This window comes from Gopherus evgoodei, chromosome 2, assembly GCF_007399415.2.
Source record: "Gopherus evgoodei ecotype Sinaloan lineage chromosome 2, rGopEvg1_v1.p, whole genome shotgun sequence".
In the NCBI taxonomy this organism is placed as follows: domain Eukaryota; kingdom Metazoa; phylum Chordata; order Testudines; family Testudinidae; genus Gopherus; species Gopherus evgoodei.
The window spans coordinates 4,081,970-4,100,457 of record NC_044323.1 but is presented as its reverse complement, the minus strand read 5'-3'; the positions used below and the strand labels follow the sequence as shown (position 1 = coordinate 4,100,457).

At 51.2% G+C, this 18,488-nt stretch overlaps 1 protein-coding gene across 1 annotated transcript in view; it reads left to right on the top strand.

The window, feature by feature from the left end:
- The window catches only part of PTH1R (parathyroid hormone 1 receptor), a 170,043-nt gene that overhangs the window by 95,691 nt on the left and 55,864 nt on the right, over nt 1-18,488 (top strand). The window contains exon 2 of the mRNA XM_030549838.1: nt 275-371. Within this exon, the coding sequence (XP_030405698.1) occupies nt 275-371 (97 nt within the window). The remainder of the gene's footprint in view (nt 1-274; nt 372-18,488) is intronic.

The following is an 18,488-nucleotide window of genomic DNA, read 5'->3' as shown; positions in this document are numbered from 1 at the left end:
CCCCCCCCCACGTGTCCAGCCAGCTGGAGAAGATGGGGGCAAGGACATAGGACTCCGAGCCCTTGCTCACAGCAGGGAGAAGCCTCTGCTCTCTCCACAGCAGCCTGACTCACAATCAGAGCAGTGAGGGGAACGTAGCCAGGGCTCTGAGAGCAGGAGGCTCCAGTAAGGGACACAGGGGATGCGCAGAGCGTCAGTTCCCGGGCAGCCTGTTCGAGCTCAGTGCTCTGTCTCTGGCCACTGATGTACCGTGTGCCTCTCTCTCTCTCTGCAGGTGGATGCTGACGATGTCATCACCAAAGAGGAGCAGATTTTCCTGCTGATAAAAGCCAAGTCCAAGTGTGAGCGCCACCTGAAAGTCAAGGTGCAAGGTAAGTGTCCGTGGCGGCGGCTCGGCGTGGGAGCCCAGCGCAGGCACATCGCACGCGGGCTGTCCCTGGTGAACAGGCCTGGCTGGGGTCAGCGCCTCTTTTCCACTCGCTTTCTATGTCAGGCTGCTAACCGCTGCCAGATGGCAGGAGGAGGCGGGGAGAAAACGCTCTCATGTGAGTGACTACATCTCTGGCCAGCCTGGAGTTCACAGCTAGGAATTATTAGAGCAGGGACTGCATGCTGAGGCAGCGTCCCACCCAGCTAGCGCTGCACACACTTCCTGGCCTCCCATTGAGCTCCAGCCACACATGGAGTATGGAGGAACTAGCCCCCCCCAACATATCTCACACATACACACACCTTGCAGTGCTGCAGGCCTACAACCCCGAGAACACCTGCTGGCAGAAGCCTTCACCACCTGAGAGCAAGGAGTGATTCAGAGGCAGATGCATCCAGACATCTGGCCTTCTATGCATCCCTCTGTGGCAAAGCCTGCCTCACGGAGACATACAAATCCAGCTCTCTCTTTATTTCAGGCCTCCACCTTTCCATCAGCAAAATCCTCAACCCCCATTCTCTGTATCTCCTCGTTCTGTTCCCCCATTGCCCAATTAACACCTCGTTAAACAGCACACCTGCTTTACCCTGGTGCTCCCGCCCCAGGAGACCACAGCATTTGGTGGAATCTTAACACAGGGCATTGCTATTTGAAGATTATTGCAGCAGACTTTCAACCTCCTACCATGAGACCACTGCCCGGTGCATGGACCTCCCATTACCCAACACTTGCTATCTAACCCCCATCAAACTGCTGGTGTGCAGACCCCGCAGCCTCACATGTCTCAGTGTTTCCCAGTAGTCTCCCACCTGTCTGCAGCCACCTGTTGCCTCTTGTCATAGATTGTCAGCTCTTTGGGGCTGGGCCTGTCTTTGTTGACTAGGGCTCCTTGGTGCGATAGTAATAACAATGAATAAAGAATACATAAGAGAGCCTCTCCCTCCAGAAGTCTAGACGAGTTTACAATGTACAGGCTTTACAGTCTACAGAAGCCTTTACTGGAAAACATCTGCCAATCTAGAAAAGTGTTCCAGCCATCGAGAGCAGATGTGACCATCGAGAGCTCCCTTTGTAAGCTCGAGGAGGGTCTGATCAGCTGAATGGGGTTTAGGCCCTGTCTATTGGGAACCATGGAGTGAAAGGCTGGAGCCTCCATTCCATTAGCCTGAGGGAAAGGAACTGCTTGGCCGCGGCTGCGGAAGCAGAGCTCTGCAGACGCAGACTTTGATTTCAGCAGGTTTGTCTGCTCCTTCTCTTCTTTATTGTAAGGGACTCCCGTGTCTGTGTCCAGTTTGCAGCAATGCTGCCTAGGGTGCATCGAGGCACTCAGTCATTGACCCACTACCTCACTAGAGGCTCAGCGCACGAGCAGCGCGCAGTTCTCTGTGTCAGAGCGATGCACTGGAATCTTATTTGTCAAAGGCCCCCTGAAACATGCAGCCAAGCAGTGGGTTGGTTAACGAGGGGTGGGGCCCGACCTGCAGCCTCATTTGTACTTAGCACTGTTGTTTTTTCAATCAACTGCCCTTAAGAACGTAAGAACGGCCCTACTGGGTCAGACCAAAGGTCCATCTAGCCCAGTGTCCTGTCTTCCGACAGTGGCCAGTGCCAGGTGCCCAGAGGGAATGAACAGAACAAGTAATCATCAAGTGATCCAGCCCCTGTCGCCCATTCCCAGCATCTGGCAAACAGTTGTGTGCAAGGCAACAACCCAGTCAATCCGGAAAGGACATAATCCAGTCTTTGGGTAGTCAAAAGTTTCCCATAAGTTTGAAAGGCAGCATGATCCAGTGGAGAGCGAACTAAACTGAGAGAAAGTAGACCTGGGAGACAGGAGACATTGTCTTTGCTGCTGGCATGGGTGGGGCCAGGTGTGCGCAGTGGGGCCGTGCTGAGACAGGGACACTGACAGCGCAGGGGCTGGTGAGGCTGGGTGTGTGCAGTGGGGCTCTGCTGAGACGGGGAGGCTGACAGCGCAGGGGGTGGTGAGGCCGGGTGTGTGCAGTGGGGCTCTGCTGAGACGGGGACACTGACAGCACACGGGGTGGTGGGGCAGGGTGTGCGCAGCGTGGCCGTGCTGAGACAGGGACACTGACAGCGCAGGGGCTGGTGGGGCTGGGTGTGTGCAGTGGGGCCGTGCTGAGATGGGGAGGCTGACAGCGCAGGCGGTGGTGGGGCAGGGTGTGTGCAGTGGGGCTGTGCTGAGATGGGGACGCTGACAGCGCAGGGGCTGGTGGGGCCGGGTGTGTACAATGGAGCCGTGCTGAGACAGGGATGCTGAACATGGGGCCCTGCCATTTGTTCTCTACGAATCCCTTAGTGCCAGGCCTCCCGGATCTTGTGATTGACCATCCCCTCATTGGCTATTTTGTCCTCCCGTTTGCCCGTGGAATGACTGTGATGTCTGAGGGGGGCATGTGGGCAGCAGACTCGGGGATAGGTGACCCAGCAGAGCTGCAAACAAGGATGCTATTGAATCTCACTGGCAAAAAATAGCTTTGAGAGGACAATGCTCCTTTGCAGAGGCCTTTATATAATCTCCCTTTAAGAGGCAACAAGAAACTGAGTCATTCCCCAATCTGCTCTGGCTGCAGGAGAAGCGCTGCCCCTCCCAACAGCCTGGCCTGGCCGCTGACTCAAATATGCCCTCAAACGGACTCACTTCACTTGCCTTTAGCAGGTGATAATGTTCGTTTCGCTGCTTTTACTGTGGCTTGTGCTCAGCTTAAGAGCCTCTGTGCTCCATGAGTGCGAAAGCACCTTCATGAGGGACTGCTGGCTCCAGGCCTCAGGCAGAGGGAGAGAAAGGAATTGCTGGGGCGGGTTTCCATTTGGGGACGGTGGGACGTTTGTTCAAAAGCACCTAAATATCTAATGAGCCTAGAGCAGAGGTGGGCAAACTACGGGCCCGCAGGCCACATCCAGCCCGTCGGACCGTCCTGCCTGGCCCCTGAGCTCCCAGCCTGGGAAGCTAGCCCCCAGCCCCTCCCCTGCTGCCTCTCCTCCCCCGCAGACTCAGCGCATCGCACCACCAGTGCTCTGGCCCGCTGCTCCTGCCAGGCAGTGCGGCTGGGTAGCTGGCTCCAGCATGGTAAGGGGACAGGGAGCGGGAGATCCCAGGGGGCAGTCAGAGGATGGGGAGGAGGGGGTGGTTGGATGGAGTGAAGGTTCTGGGGGACAGTCAGGGGATGGAGAATGGGGCCAGGGGGTTGGATGGGCAACAGAGTGGATGGGGGCAGGACAATCAGGAAGCGGGGGGGTTGGCTGGGGAGATTAGGGGTGATGGTCCCGGGAGAGGCGGTCAGGGGACAAGGAGCGGGGGTTTGGACAGGTTGGAGGTTCTGAGGGGGGCAGTCAGGGGGAGGGACTTGGGAGGGGGCAGGGACCAGACTGTTTGGGGAGGCACAGACTTCCCTACTTGGCCCTCCATACAGTTTTGCAACCCCGATGTGGTCCTCGGGTCAAAAAGTTTGTCCACCCCTGGCCTAGGGGCTTGTCTACATGTGAAACACTCCAGCATACAGCCACTGCGCCTCTGGAGCGCTTCAGTGTAGACCTTACCTGTGCCGATGAGAGGGGTTCTCCTCTCGCTGTAGTTAATCCACCTCCCCAAAAGGCAGTAGCTAGGTCAGCGGAATAATTCCTCCATCGACTTAGTGCTGTCTACACCGGGGGTTAGATAGGCTTATCTATGTTGCAAAGGGGAGTGGACTTTCCACACTCCTGTGTGACATAGCTGTGTCAACATAACCTTTTAGTGTAGACCTGGCCTAAGGCTCATTTCCTCTATCTATCTATCTATCTATCTATCTATCTATCTATCTAACTATCTATCTATCTAACTAGATTCTCCTAGAGAGTTTGTTACTGTCGTACCTAAGGGGCTCATAACTAAACTCTCCTCTCGAGCTGGTCAAATATTTGCAGGTTTTGAAGCAGCGACAGAATTTTTCACTGGAACTTGGAATTTTGATGACAATAAAAAGGAAGAACATTTTGTGAAAATGTCGTCCCACTTTTTGAGCAGCACTTCTTTCTTCCCCTTGCTTTCTTTTCCCCTCCCTCTGTCCTCCTCTTGCTCTGTCTGTCATCAAGGGAGGCCCATGACAGCACCAGGAGGAAGTGATTGTCCACAGTGATGTTCAGTGTTAAATTGCTTGGAACGGGGTGGAGTTAAGGATTGGGAGTGTCAAACGTAATCTGGCCTAGGCACTTTCATTTTGCCTTTGGCCATGTGTGACTGCCTGTTCATTTCCTCTGGGTTCTGATCTTACACCACTGCACATAGTCAGTAGCCTAATTGTTTGGAAGGCCCTAATGATTTTGGGGTTTGTGATGTTAGGGTGAAAACATCAAATATCATGAGTCTGGGCACCAGTGCTCTCCCCCTTTACCAGAAAAAGACCCAAGACACGGAATGATTCAATACCCACTCAAGGACACAAAGGAGAGTCAGCAGCAGAGCCGAGAACTGAATTCTCATCACCTGAGTCTCAGTCTAGTGCCCTAACCACACACCCATGCTTCCGGTTCTCTTGGAATTCAAGGTGACCCTCCAGGGACCCCAGTTCAGGTGGACGGAACTGGACGAAAAGTTTGTACATGCCCTTGTGAACTGAAACCTCAGGCTATCAGTATCATGAGATTCAAGAAACCAATCTGATTCTGAAGCTGGTAAGACAGATCTGATACCCCTGCTGTCAGTATCATGAGATTCAAGAAACCAATCTGATTCTGAAGCTGGTAAGACAGATCTGATACCCCTGCATTATAATGTCCTGCAAACTTCTAAAATGCCTCCTCTCCCCTATTCGTCAAGCCTACTTTATGGGCCAGATCTCCACTGGTGTATATCAGCGTAGCTCTGTTGTCTCTGGCGGAAGTACCTCGATGGACACCACCTCGCTCTTGCTCTATAACTCATTGGCCTGTTCCTTCCTTGGCTCACATAGGCAAATGTAAATATTGGTGAGAGATGGACCTGAGCTAAGCAGTTCAGCTGGAAGCTACGAACCCTTGGGAAGTTTGAAGGTGTTGAGAAATCGGGGTTTGGTCTGGCCATTGCCAAAGCAGAGACAAGCATCACAGTCCTGATCCTCAGCCCAAGTTCCCTGTAGTTTGGTCATGGAAGGTTTTGTTTGGCCTCAGATTTTGACTGGGTCTTATCACTGATGTCTGCCCCATTATCTTCCAGACACTTATGCTCGGTCTACACTTAATACCTAAACTAGTGTAGCTATGTCAGTTGGGGAGTGAAAAAACTACACCCCCTCGCCAATGTAGCTATGGCAGCAAATCCCCCAGCATAGACCCAGCTATGCGAACAGAAGGGTGCAGATGTTGTTTGGAGAGGTGGCTTTCCTATGCGGGCAGGAAAACTGTCAGTATACGCTGTGTCTACACTAGGGAGTTATGCCGGCATTGGCTCTGTAGTGTAGACTTAGCATAGTGTTAATGCTTTTTCCCTTTTATCCCTAACTTGAAATCATCAAGGGGAAAAAAGAAGCTGGAGGTAGCTGTTAATTCTGCACAGCTGCTTAGCAATTGCCCTGAAAAGAAATGACTGAGAGCAAGGTTTGGAGTGGCGGGCTTCCGCAAACACTTACACAGCACAGTCCCAGAGACATGACACAGCGGAGAACTGGCTCTCTGATTGGAAAGTGTGATCCCGTCTACGCATGGATTTCATTAGCCCTTCCCTGGGAGAGATAAGTATCTTGAATTGAGATCTGCGCTTCTCAAGCATGACCCTCTGAAAGCTGGAGCGGCTCATTCTTTGGTCTGTTCCATTTGGCATTTTCTCCTTCCCTGTTCTGGTTTTGTTGACTTGTCTCCATTAAATCCACATCAGTGTTCCTCTCTAGCCTGCGTGACTAGGCACATGTGCAAATGTGCTTTGCAACACAGGACGAAGCCAAAAAGCAACAGGTTTCAGGGCAGCTCCTCTTGAAGAACTTGCTCTGTGTTTCTCATCCCTTCTCTGCGGTGGGCAAAGGCAGGCGGGCAGCATGTGTGTATGCTAGTGGAGGCAAAAGGATATAGGGCATGTGGCTACGTATCTCTCAACTCCTTCCATGCTTTACCATGGTTGGCTTCCTTCCCGTGCCAGGGAGGACTTTTGTGTGGTCTTAGCCCCGAATGGTGGCCCTGGAAAATTGATTAGTGCCCCTGAAATTAGGATTCAGTGATCTAGGAAAAAGGCCACATCACCATCACCTTAAATCAGGTCCAGGGAAGAACATAGACTCATAGACTGTAAGGCCAGAGGGTTCCCATCCTTATTAGAAGGGGAAAGCTCAAGAGAGGTTCAAAGGAGATGCTGATGAATGCCATGGAGAAAGCATCACAGAGGGCAGAAAGGTGCAATTCCATTTGTGACTCCCTGCACACTGGATCTCGGCATCCCTGCTATGTCAAGTCCTTTCTGTTTGCTTTGGTGCATTAGACACATTCTGCGATGGTTGCTTTGTTACCGGTGGGCCCTGGGCCCTGCATGAGCTATGACTGCAGTCGGAGGACAGGTACAGAAGGACAGCCTGCCGCTGAAGACATTCTGTCTCTGAGACACAGCGCCTCGGGGGAACCTGGAGGGAGTGTGCAGGACAGCTACGCTTACACTCCTCATGTGTAATGGTGCTACCTTGTCTACACAGAAATGCACACCAGTTTAAATCGATTTAGTTGAGCCCTTGTGGACAGATGTAAATCCATTTAAACCTTAAACCTGTAGCCCGGCTTACAGGTAAACCAGGTGTAAACTAGTATCAGAGTATGTCTGCACTACAGAGAATATAGCAGCACAGCCCGCTAGTGTAGACACAGCCTACGTCAACTGAAGGGCGTTCTCGCTCCCTGTCAGAACACCACCTTCCCGCATGAACCTACTGATAGTCCAGGAAAGCATTATTCTGTCGCCATCATTGCATCCACAATGGGGGTTAGGTTGGCATATATGTGTTACAGGGTCCACTCACTGCTAGGGGCCCTCCTCCAGGGCTGCTCTGGGGATTAGTTCCTTCCAGGTCAGGGGCTGCCTTCTTCTCCTTCTTCAGGACTTGGCCTTCCAGCCAGGTCACTTTGTGTGTTTCTCCCTTCCGGGGTATCAAAGGCTCTTCTAAAAAACAGGCTCAGGCAGTCTTCCCATTCCCTGCCCAGCCTGGGCCACCTCGCCAGTGGCTGACAGGGGACACTGGGTCCTGTCCTCTACTCTGGGTTCCAGCTCGGGGACCCTCTACTCAGTAGCCAAGGTCTGCACCCTCCTGAGCCTTGCTGCCTTTTCCCTGGTTCTCCCCAAATCTCTGGGTTGGTCAGCCTCACAACTCCTTCCTCCCAGGAGTAACTGCAGCCTACTTCCCTGCCGCCTCTGCTATCAGCTTCCTGCCTTTATAAACCTAGCCCACCTAGTTCCTCCTTAGGGGGGCTCCCCCATTCAATCAGGAGATTACATAGCCGCTTGATTCCCCTCAGACGGGGCCTGTCTGGTTAATTGGCCCCCTACTTAGCCTATATTAACCCCTTCAGAGCAAGTGTGGGGTGAACACCCCACTCACAGTGTCAGTCAGGGGTGTGGTTTCTTTCGACCATAGTTATGCTGATGTAACTTTTCAGTGGAGACCAGGCCTAAGAGTGTCTACATAGAAAGGCCTGGTCTACACTGAAACATTAGGTCGACCCAGCGATGTCACTCAGTGGTGTGAAAAATCCCCACCCCTGAGCCATGTAGTTAAACTGATTTAATTCGCCATCGACCTAGCTACCATCCCATGGAGAGCTGGATTACTTATGCCAACAGGAGAACTTCTCCTCCATTGCTACATGTAGTATCTATACTAGAGCACTTCAAGTGTAGACAAGCCCAAAGTGGCACTGTCTTAGCTAAACTGGTTTAACATGACATCTTTAGGCCTTATCTGCACCGGAAAGTTGCACCGGTTTAACTGAAGGTGGATTTTTAAACCGATTTAGTGAAACCAGTGCCAGCCTCAGTGGAGATGCTTTAAAGTGGCTTATTTCAGTTTAGCGTATGTCCATTGGAAACAGGTTTAAGATAAATCAGTCTTGAACTGGTATAGAAGCATCCGCACAGCCTTTTGGACAAGTTTAATTCAGTTTAAAATTTATTTAATTCAGTTTAATTTAAAGTGAGGCAACATCCCCATAGACAAGGCCTCAATTAAACGAGTGCACCTCTCTGTGTATGCCAGGGGAAACATTTTCGAAGACACCTGGTGACTTGGGAGCCTAATTCCCATTGACTTTCAATGAAATTGTGGCCATGTCTACACTCTAGTGGCTCCACCCACACAGTTACAGTGCTGCAGCTGTGCTGCTGTAGTGACCTAGTGTAGATGCGGCCTATATCGACAGAAACGGTTTTTCCATTCATGTCCTTAATTCATCTCTCCAAGAGGCAGTAGCTAGGGGCTTGTCTACATGCACAGTGCTGCAGTGGTGCATTAGTGAAGATGTTACTATGGCGATGGTAGTAAATCCCTCTCCAAGAGAGGCAGTAGCTATGTCGACAGGAGACGCTCTTCTGTCAGCACAGCGCTGTCTACATCAAGGGCTAGGTCAGTATGAGTGTGTCGCTCAGGGGGGTGCATTTTTCATGCCCTTGAGCAACGCAGTTATGCCGATGTATGTTTCTAGCGCAGGTCTGGCCCCACCCTTCCATCGACCCAGTCATGTCTACACTGGAGGTTAGGTTGACTGATCTATGTCACAGCGTGCAACATTTTTCACAGTCCTGAGTGACATTGCTAGATCAAGCTCATTTTTAAGGGTAAACCAGGCCTTACTCTCATAAGTGCCGAAGGGCTGGTGCACACGGGAATTTACACTGGCATAGTGACGTCTCTGCGGGCGTGTCTACACTACCACGCGAGGTCGATCTAAGATACGCAACTTCAGCTACGTGAATAGCGTAGCTGAAATCGACGTACTTAGATCTTTTTTTCCGTGGTGTCTTCACGGCGGTAAGTCAATGGCTGATGCTCTCCCATCGACTCCGCTTGCGTTTCTCGTTCTGATGAAGTACCGGAGTCTACAGGAGAGCGCTCAGCGGTTAATTTATCGCGTCTAGTCTAGACGCGATAAATCGACCCCGCTGGATCGATCGCTGCCCACCAATCCGGCGGGTAGTGTAGACAAGCCCTCAGCGGTAATCCACCCCCCTGAGAGACAGAGTTATGCCGACTTAACCCCTGTGTAGACTGCAGGAGACTGATGGAAGAATTCTGCTGCTGACCTAGCTATCCCCTCTCGAGGACATGGAGTACCTACGCCAAGCAGTGTCTAAACCAGAGCTTAGGTCAACTTTACTATGTCTCTTGGGGGTGTAAATTTTTTTGCTACAATCACACGTGCTATTACAGCACAGACATACCTTTAGGCTTCTAAGTTGCTAAGGCCTTGTGTTTGCTAGGGGAAAAAAGTGTGTACTCAACTCGAGTGAGTTAACACCTGATGACTGACGCAAAGCAGAATCCTAGTGAAGACAAGCCAGTTTGCAGTTTTCACACAAGTCAGCAGATCAAGGTAATCCCTTGCCTCCTGCTTGACTTGACCTGCTCACCATGTTAAACCTACAAACTACCTTGCCTCCACTAGGATTTTACCTTGTATTCGTTACCACGTGTCAGCTAGCTTGAGATAAGAACAAACCTTTTATCGAGTGGAGACACATCCTTTTGAAAATTCTGCCCAAGATCTAAGAAAGTGACATACACTAAACTGATATAAACCAGGTTTAAATCAAAGTCAGAGTGTCCTCACTGAGGCTAGGGGTTGCATTCAGGGGCAGCAGGCTTCATAGGCCAGGGAAGGCTTCTTCCCTCGCCCAAACTGTGGCCACGCCCACACTCTGTGTCCCTCTTCCACCCTGAAGCCGGCGGGGGCCCAGCTCAAGCTGCAGCCTATTGCTCAGGGCTCGGACAGGGGCTGCGGTGGCCAAAGGCAGCTCAGGCCAGCCCAGGGATCGGGCCCACCACTATGACACCGATCAGCCAGCACGGGTCGGGCCTGCCAGGGTGGCTCAGGCTAGCACAGCTGCGGCCGCTCTGTCTGCAGTGGGGAGGAGGGCGTCAGGGGGGCAGGCCTCAGGCAGAAGGAGTGAGGTCAGCAAGCTAGCCTCCCCGAATGGGGGGATTCATCTGCCACTCATGGTTGCATCTGTTTATAAACCAGTGTCATGTTGAATTGGGGTGATGCTAAATATGGACAGGGTCTAAGCAGAGGTGTGGGATTATTCCCAGTCTGTTTTCATGCAGCTCTTCTCTGCGTGTATATTTCTTCTGTGCAGTTCTTGGCTTGGGCATCAAGGGAGGAAGACCCAACAAACAACCAGAAAGAAAAAAACCCATACAACCATCCCCACAAGTATGCAGCTTGCTTTCTTTTTCAGTTTCAATTTTTTTTTAATTTAGCCTTCACATGAAAGCCATTCAGTCGGAACAGGAAACCCTTAAAATTTCTTTTATATGTACATAAATATTATATTTCTGCAACGGTGGCTAAGCCGATGCCACCCCAAAGGCAAACCTGGAAGAGGATGAAGCGAAATCCCCAGCTACGAGTCATCAAACATTTCCCACCCCCATGAATTAAAAGCCTGTCTTGCCCTGCATTGGAAAACCAGAAGGGACATTTTGCAGCAGGAGAGAGATTTTTACACAAGCCTCTAATTAGTCGAGGCCAGTGGTGATCCTGGAGTTCTTAGTGTTGCAGTTTGCATTGCAATGGCTTGTTTTTTTAATAAATAAGCCTCTTATTTGCTAGTGAGATGGGGTTATTTTTAGTCAAGAAACTATGACTGTTTATCCAAGGTATGTGTGTTGGCTGCCTGAATTACGGGTCTTTTGTCCCTAAGGGCCCCCTCCCCATGCCCAGGTTTTCTTAGCATTGAAACAACACAGAGCTGTGGCTTTCCTACCAAGCGTGCTCAATCCTGTCGGCTGCAGGGCACCTCCTAGGAGATGCTGAGTGCCCTCAACTCCCCTTGAAGTAAATGGAGACGCAGACTCCCAGCACCGCTCACGATAGGGCCTAAGAACCACAGATCTAAATGTCCTGCCAGCTTTTATTTAACCGTCCTCTTGGCTGTGTTTATCCCAGCCATGCTTTGCATCCTCCATGATCTTAGTATGTGAAGGCCTTGATCCAAAGACTGCTGGAAGTCAGTGCAAAGACCTTCTTCTGGATCAGGACATTCATAAGTAGTAAGGGAAGCATCACAATGTTAACTTCCCCCAGCAGAACAACAAAGGCACATTGACATACTCAGGTTATTCTAGGTAGGGGACAGCTTGGTTAAGGATCTGTTTGTTGTATTCACCTGGTATTGCTCATCTATACACAGGTCACAAATGCTTTGGGGCCCGGGGCCATCTCTTTGTTCTGTGCTTGTACAGTGCCTAGTACCAGGGGGTCCTGATCCAGGACTCGTCCTATATGCTACTGTAGTAATGCTAATAATAATGAAGAAATTAAACACAGGTGAAAATAAGACATAAGAAAAAGGAATTGCCAGGAGCAGAACACACCAGGGGTCCGTATATAGGAGTTACGAGCAGCTGGAAGGATAGCCTGATGTTAAGGATTTTTAACCTGAGATTTATAAGCTATGGAGTCAGTTCCCTACCCAGACTCCCTTGCTCGCTCTGTGCCTCAGTTTCCCTCTTCTAAAAATGGGGATCATAGCACAGCCCTGCCTCCCAGGAATATGAGAATGAATGTATTAAAGGGGGTGAGGTGCTGGGGCCAGATGAATGAGCAGTGATGTTTAGCAGTACATTATTTATTTAAGGTACAGCAGCACGCGTGTGCATGGCGGCATAATGAAAATGTGAATGCAAGGTCCCTTCTCAAAAGCATTTACCACCCGAGGCCCTGATGATGCAGGCTGTAATGGGCGGGGGCCCACCCACTGCAAGCTGCAGGATCAGGGCTTAAAAGCCCAATTCTGCAAATCCTTAACTGCCAGAGTAGCCCTTAATGGGCACCAGATAGACGAGAGGTAGGGCACAGCGATAGCTCATAGATGAGCCCTGATCTTTAACCGTAGGCTGTGTTGTGATTATTAACAACAATCATTTTGCTGATCAGCTAGCAGCTCTCCAAGGTTTACACCTCCCAGGTGAACTTTGTTTTAAAGAGACACTGGAAGGGGGAGAGGCTTATTTGAGTATAAGCTTTCATGGGCTACAGCCCATTTCATCGGATGCATAGACTGATTAGGATGTTTTATGTGATCTGTGCTCTCCTGTGATGCATGCAATTCACTAGAAAGCATAAAGTTGCCAGACTGAACAACACGGGCGAGGCTTTTTTCCCAGCGTGCTGGGCTCTGCAGCATGCAAAAAGATGCAAATACAGGCAGAGACTGGCACATGTCCAGAGACACAGGTGTGAGCGCGCTCACACGCACGCTCGCCCAGATATACAGTCACACACACTCACCCAAATGGACCCCCATCCCCTAGCACTCAGCACAAACACAGAGCCAGCCCAGACATGTGCCCAAATACACTCATCCGCACACACGCACACCCTTCACACCGACACCTATTCCCAGACACACACAGCTGGCAATGCAGCTGCAGGCCCAAACAAACACCCCCGTACAGACGCACATCCCACCAAGACCCCCCTCCCTAAGGCCCAGGTCATTTTTTTGGGTTGCTCCTCCCTGCCTGTTTCCAATCCGCTGAATGTCCTTCCCGTAATAGAGTGACCACAATTGGACACCGTATTCTAGATGCGGTCTCCCTGGTGCCTAGCACAGTGCCAGAATAACTCGGGCTGATTTATATTCCATACCCCTATATAAACACACTGCCAAGCGGCCGCGCAGATGGTTTCAATGTGTTCTCCACATGTATGCGACGCTTGCACGAAGAACGGACGGGGGTGGGGTAGGAAATCTAGAAGGCAAGTGAGCCCATCCCTCGGTGGATGCACCCTGAGCAGCGGAAACACGAAGGCTTCAGGGTGCAATTGTCTCTCTGCAGTCAGCTTTCTGAGGGTGTTTCTGCAAAGACCTCCTTCCTCCCTGGCTGGTCTGGGTTCAGCAGGGCCCCCCGTCCCACAGTGCCAAGCCTTCTGGGTTCATCAGCACCAGCAAGAGTGGCGTCCTGTGATGCCCTTTCTCCAGAAGGCTCTTAGCTTTAGTGGGGTGTTTACGAAAGGTTTTGCAGCCACGGCCTCAGAAGAGGTATTTCTTTGATTGCGTGCAGTATAGTTGTGGCTGTGTCAGTCCCAGGAGATTGGAGAGATGAGGTGAGGGAGGTAATAGCTTTCACTGGACCAGCTTCTGGTGGTGAGAGAGACAAGCTTTCAAGCTACACAGAGCTCTTCTTCGGGGCATCATAGCAAAATGCAAAAGCCAGGTCACCGCAGGACAGGGAAGAGGCACCAGGTCATTAACCCATGCCAGCCCCTGCTCAGCCGGGGCTGCCTCTTACCCGCTGGCAAGCTCCTTGTCAGGCTGCAGCAGGTCTCATCCTAGCCCTGGCACAGAGGGAGCCCAGCTGGGGGTGAGGAGGGAGATGGAGAGGATCCAGTGACGGAGGGGTAGAGAAGAGGAGAGGAGAGAATGACAGGGGCGGGGCCTTGGGGGAAGAGAAGGAGCAAGGGCAGAGCCTTGGGGGGAGAGGCAGAGAAGGTGCGGAGCCTGGGGCAGGGCCACCCAGAGGATTCAGGGGGCCTGGGGTCTTCGGCGGCAGGGGGCGGAAGGACCCCCCCTGCCGTGGGTCTTCAGGGCACTTCGGCGGCGGGTCCCAGAGCAGATGGACCCTCTGCCACTGAATTGCCACAGAAGATGCTCCAGGGGCCCGAGCCCCATGAGAGTTTTCTGGGGCCCCCAGATCGAGTGAAGGACCCCGCTCCAGGGGCCCTGAAAAACTCTTGTGGGGGCCCTTGTGGGGCCCAGGGCCTGGGGCAAATTGCCCCACTTCCCTCCCCCCCGGGTGGCCCTGGCCTGGAGGGAAAAGAAGAGAAGGGGTGGGGCTTCAAGGGAAGAGGCGAAGCAGGGGCAGGGCCTTGTGGGGAAGAAGTGGGGCCCAGGTGGAGTCTTGGGGGGGTCCAGATACTATAAATTAGAAAGGCGACAACCCTATTGTTGAGCATTAGTTAGTCCATTTTTAAGGGACCATTCAAGGTAGAAGAGACAGGCCCTGCCCCAAAGAGGCAACAGTCTAAGTACCCAAGACAGACAAAGGGTGACCAGGGTGCAGCGACTTGACCAACGTCACAAAGCAGATGCTAGAATAAAACCCAGAGGTCTTAACTCCTGCTCTATTACTACCCCCGCTGCCTCTCACCCATGCATGCAGCACACTTTAGTCAGGCCCTGCTAACCTCTCGCAGATAGGTTGTGCCTTTTCAAATCCCCAAGCACCTTCTCTTTTCAAAATTGTGTGTGTGTGTATTTAGGGGATCTGGGTAGCATCTGATGGGAAAGGGGCTTCCAAGGACAAGGAGCCAGGAAGGGCTGGAAGGCAGGACAGCCACAGAAGGAAGCAGCCCAAAGAGAGCAGGAAATATCAAGTGGAATATATGCGGCTGGAGGAGGTGGCTACTTCACCATTTAGGGGTTCAGGGCTAGAGCCTGTGGTAGAGAAAGGGCCTGAGTTTCAGCTCAATGCCTCTGCTGAACTCCCTTGAGGCACTGAGCTGATGTCCCTGGGGTGAAGGGACTGTTGTGAATTCATGGGACCAAGGGATGAAGGTTGCCTGGGCCTAGAGAAGGATCTGTGGCTTGGGAAGAGCAAAGACTGTATATGGATCTCTGCACCTCAGGAGTGAAGGGCTAGTTTGGGTCTGGTTTGTCTCTGCTTACTTCTTAGCCAGAGGGTCAGACTATCTTAGCCAGAGGGAGAGTACTGAGCAGAAGAGAAACTGAGGCAGACCAGTGGGCAGGGAGCGGCTCTGCTGAAGGGTTCAGGGAAGGATGTTTGTAGGTGCACTGGCCAAGGCATGTGCAGGCAAGGAGAGCAGAGAGCAGGTTGGGACTGCCAGTGCTGAGCAAGGCCCAAGGATGCTGGCGGGTCGGAGTTGAGGTGCCCTGGCACAGCAATGTTTGGTCCGGAACTGGAATAGAGCGGAACTGGTCAGGTAAGAATTAAGCACGCTGGGGCTAACGGGGGTGTAAAAAATTCATGCAAAGCCTGTCCTCAGCCCCTCCTCTTCGGGACTCCTGTTAATAAGATCTAAGGTGACTCTGAAGGAAATATTCAGGGCTGAAGCACCTCTGAAATGCACCCAAACGCAGGCCAGGCAGACAAAAAGCCGAGTCTCTGGAGCCCCACATCTACCTCTCCCTGCTGGGTGTCTCTTTATTGAGTGCCTGCTTTGACTTGATATTGCAGCAGGGGCAATGGACAAGGTGCTGCTGTGGGCTGGAGAAGTTGGCTGGGAAGCCAGGAGAGCTGGAGGAGGGTGGCGTTGACACTGGCAGTGCTGGAACGAGCCTTCCAGAGGGAAGAGAGGACTGAAAACAACGTAATGCTCTGCTCGTAGGACAGGAGGGAATTGGGGGAGACACAGGAACCTTTCTGTAGGCAAAAGGTGGCATCTTGGAAGCTGCACGACTCCCTCGGGAAAACAGTCTGAGTTGTCAGAGGCCGTCGCTGGCATTTCTCCTTCCATCGAGTCACTTGTGCATTGGCAGGACAGCTCATGAGCCAGTCCAATGGGCTGTTGTTGCCTCACATAACTGGAAGGAGGCCTGCAGATTGGCAAAGCCTTGTTCTAGGAGTAGCAGTTAGGGCTTTGGTTAAGGAACTGGACGGGGGAGGCCCGAGTTCAATTCTTGTCTCCCTATGTGAACTTCAGCCACTCTCTGGTTGTTAGAAACGAGGATGAGGCCTGCCGTCAGGGCCAGCTTTAGGACGGGCGGCGCCCAGTTGGAAAGAGCTGCTGATGAAATGCCGCTGAAGATGGCTGCAATTCAGTGGCAGCTCAATCAGTTGCCACTGTGTCCAGCAGCTCTTCGTCGGCGGGTGCAGCCCCTCTTCCGGATGCAGTGGGCACCTCTTAGGCGCGGGGCCTGATTTCCGGAAATCAGGGGAATCGTCCTAAAGCCAGCTCTGCCTGCCATGGGGGGCAGATTGTTCCACATCTGTTCACAGTTGAGTTCTTTTGCACCTTCTCTGAAGCATCAGTCCTGGCCACATCTGGACCACTGGTCTGATTCTATGTATTTGGTATCCTTCTTGGGAGCTCTGGCTGGATCAGCTATACAGCTGAATTGGCCAGAGAGGTTACTGATGAGCTCCCAAGAATTTAGGCAGGATAGAGCCTGGGATTTCTTACTCCTGGAACTCAGGTCCCTATCCTTTTAGCGAATTAGCTGTAGCAGCCCCTAGAGGGGAATGTGGTTGCACACATGCAAATGTGTTTGCCGTGCGATCCAGCAGAGATCACTGATCCACATGTACCCAAGATAAGTGCTGCTAGTATGCTCACCCGAGCCCTTGCTCAGCTGAAGCAGGGAAAGAGCCAGACACCAGGGTCAGGTATGAGAAGGAACAAACGTCCCCAAAGATAGCGCAGCATCCTCACACATCTGCATCCTCCCACCCCCGGTCTAGCATCCAGAATGGAAAACATCTGTAAAGCCGTCAGAACCGCTCAGCCCACACCCTGTGGAAAAGCAGGCGTTGGGGCTTAGTGTTTACCCAGGCTGTTTGTTTATAATTTTTATAGTGTGTGTGTAAAGCTCCAAGCCAACAGTTCCTGCACGTCCCCTGGAGTTGTCTCCCTGCCTGACTTCCAAGTGGCTGGGGGAAAGGCTCAGCAAAGATTTTTTTTTTTCAGCAGAGAAATGGTCTGACACACCATTTTACCGCGTGAATTTTTAACCAAATCCCCTACCTCCCTCATTAAAACAACCCACAGCAGGCGCAAATTGGCATAGATCTATTGGAGTTAATAGAGCTGTACTGATTTTCACTAGCTGACATGACCAACATTCAGTGTATGTATATATTATATACACGTGTGTGGGTCTATGTACCTGCCTATATATATATATAAAAAACACCACCAGCCTCTGATGGTCAGCAGGCAAGATTGAACCGGGGCATTTGGGAGCGTAGGGCATGAGCTGCTACTGCATGAGCCATCTGGCAGCTAGCTAAGGCTGTAGTTGATTCATTAATCTCTAAGAGTAGGTCTACACTACCCGCCGCATCGGTGGGTAGCAATCAATCTATCGGGGATCGATTTATCGCGTGTAGCGTAGATGCGATAAATCAATCTCTGATCGCTCTTCCATCGACTGCTGAACTCCGCAGCAATCGATCCCGCGCCGTGAGGACGCGAGGTAAGTCAAACTAAGATACGTCAACTTCAGCTACGCTATTCTCGTAGCTGAAGTTGCGTATCTTAAGTCGATCCCCCCCCCTCCACCCAGTGTCGATCAGTCTCGGTGCCACTACATGGGACAGAGCACCACACCCAGGAGGTGTGTGGGTTACATATATAACGTATATACCCTTGCGTATTTATTCCTGTTTTCTCTGGAGGTTATACTGTTTGTTGTGAGTTACATTTTAATTGCGTCCTGTTTATTCCGGGAAAAGCTTCTTTTAGGACCTCTGACACTAACATAACATGCATGCACATATATGTACTCAAATATATTCTTACCCCTGTCTACACTGCTGCTCAGAGTGATGCAAGCAGTTTGTTTCAGTCCTAAATGTGCATTCTCTTTGTTGAAAAGAAAAATCCTCATAAGCTTTTACCTGGTCAGTTACAATAAAGCTGATCCCCTCTGGTTATCTGTATTCAGTATTCTGCAGTGGATCAGAAAATTGAGATGTTTTAGGAAAACTAGCATTTAGTTTTTGCAATGTCCGAAAGCAGGTAGTTGAAACTTTTTAATGAAAAATTCTCCAGCTGAGAAATGGTCTTTTAAAAAACTTGTCATGAAAAAACTTACGATTTTTCATGTTTTTCAATGTTTGTTATTTATCATTTTTCAATTTATTCTCTCTCTTTTCTGTTTTTTTTTATCTTTTTTTTAAATGACTGGTAAAAGAGGAAGGAAGAAGGG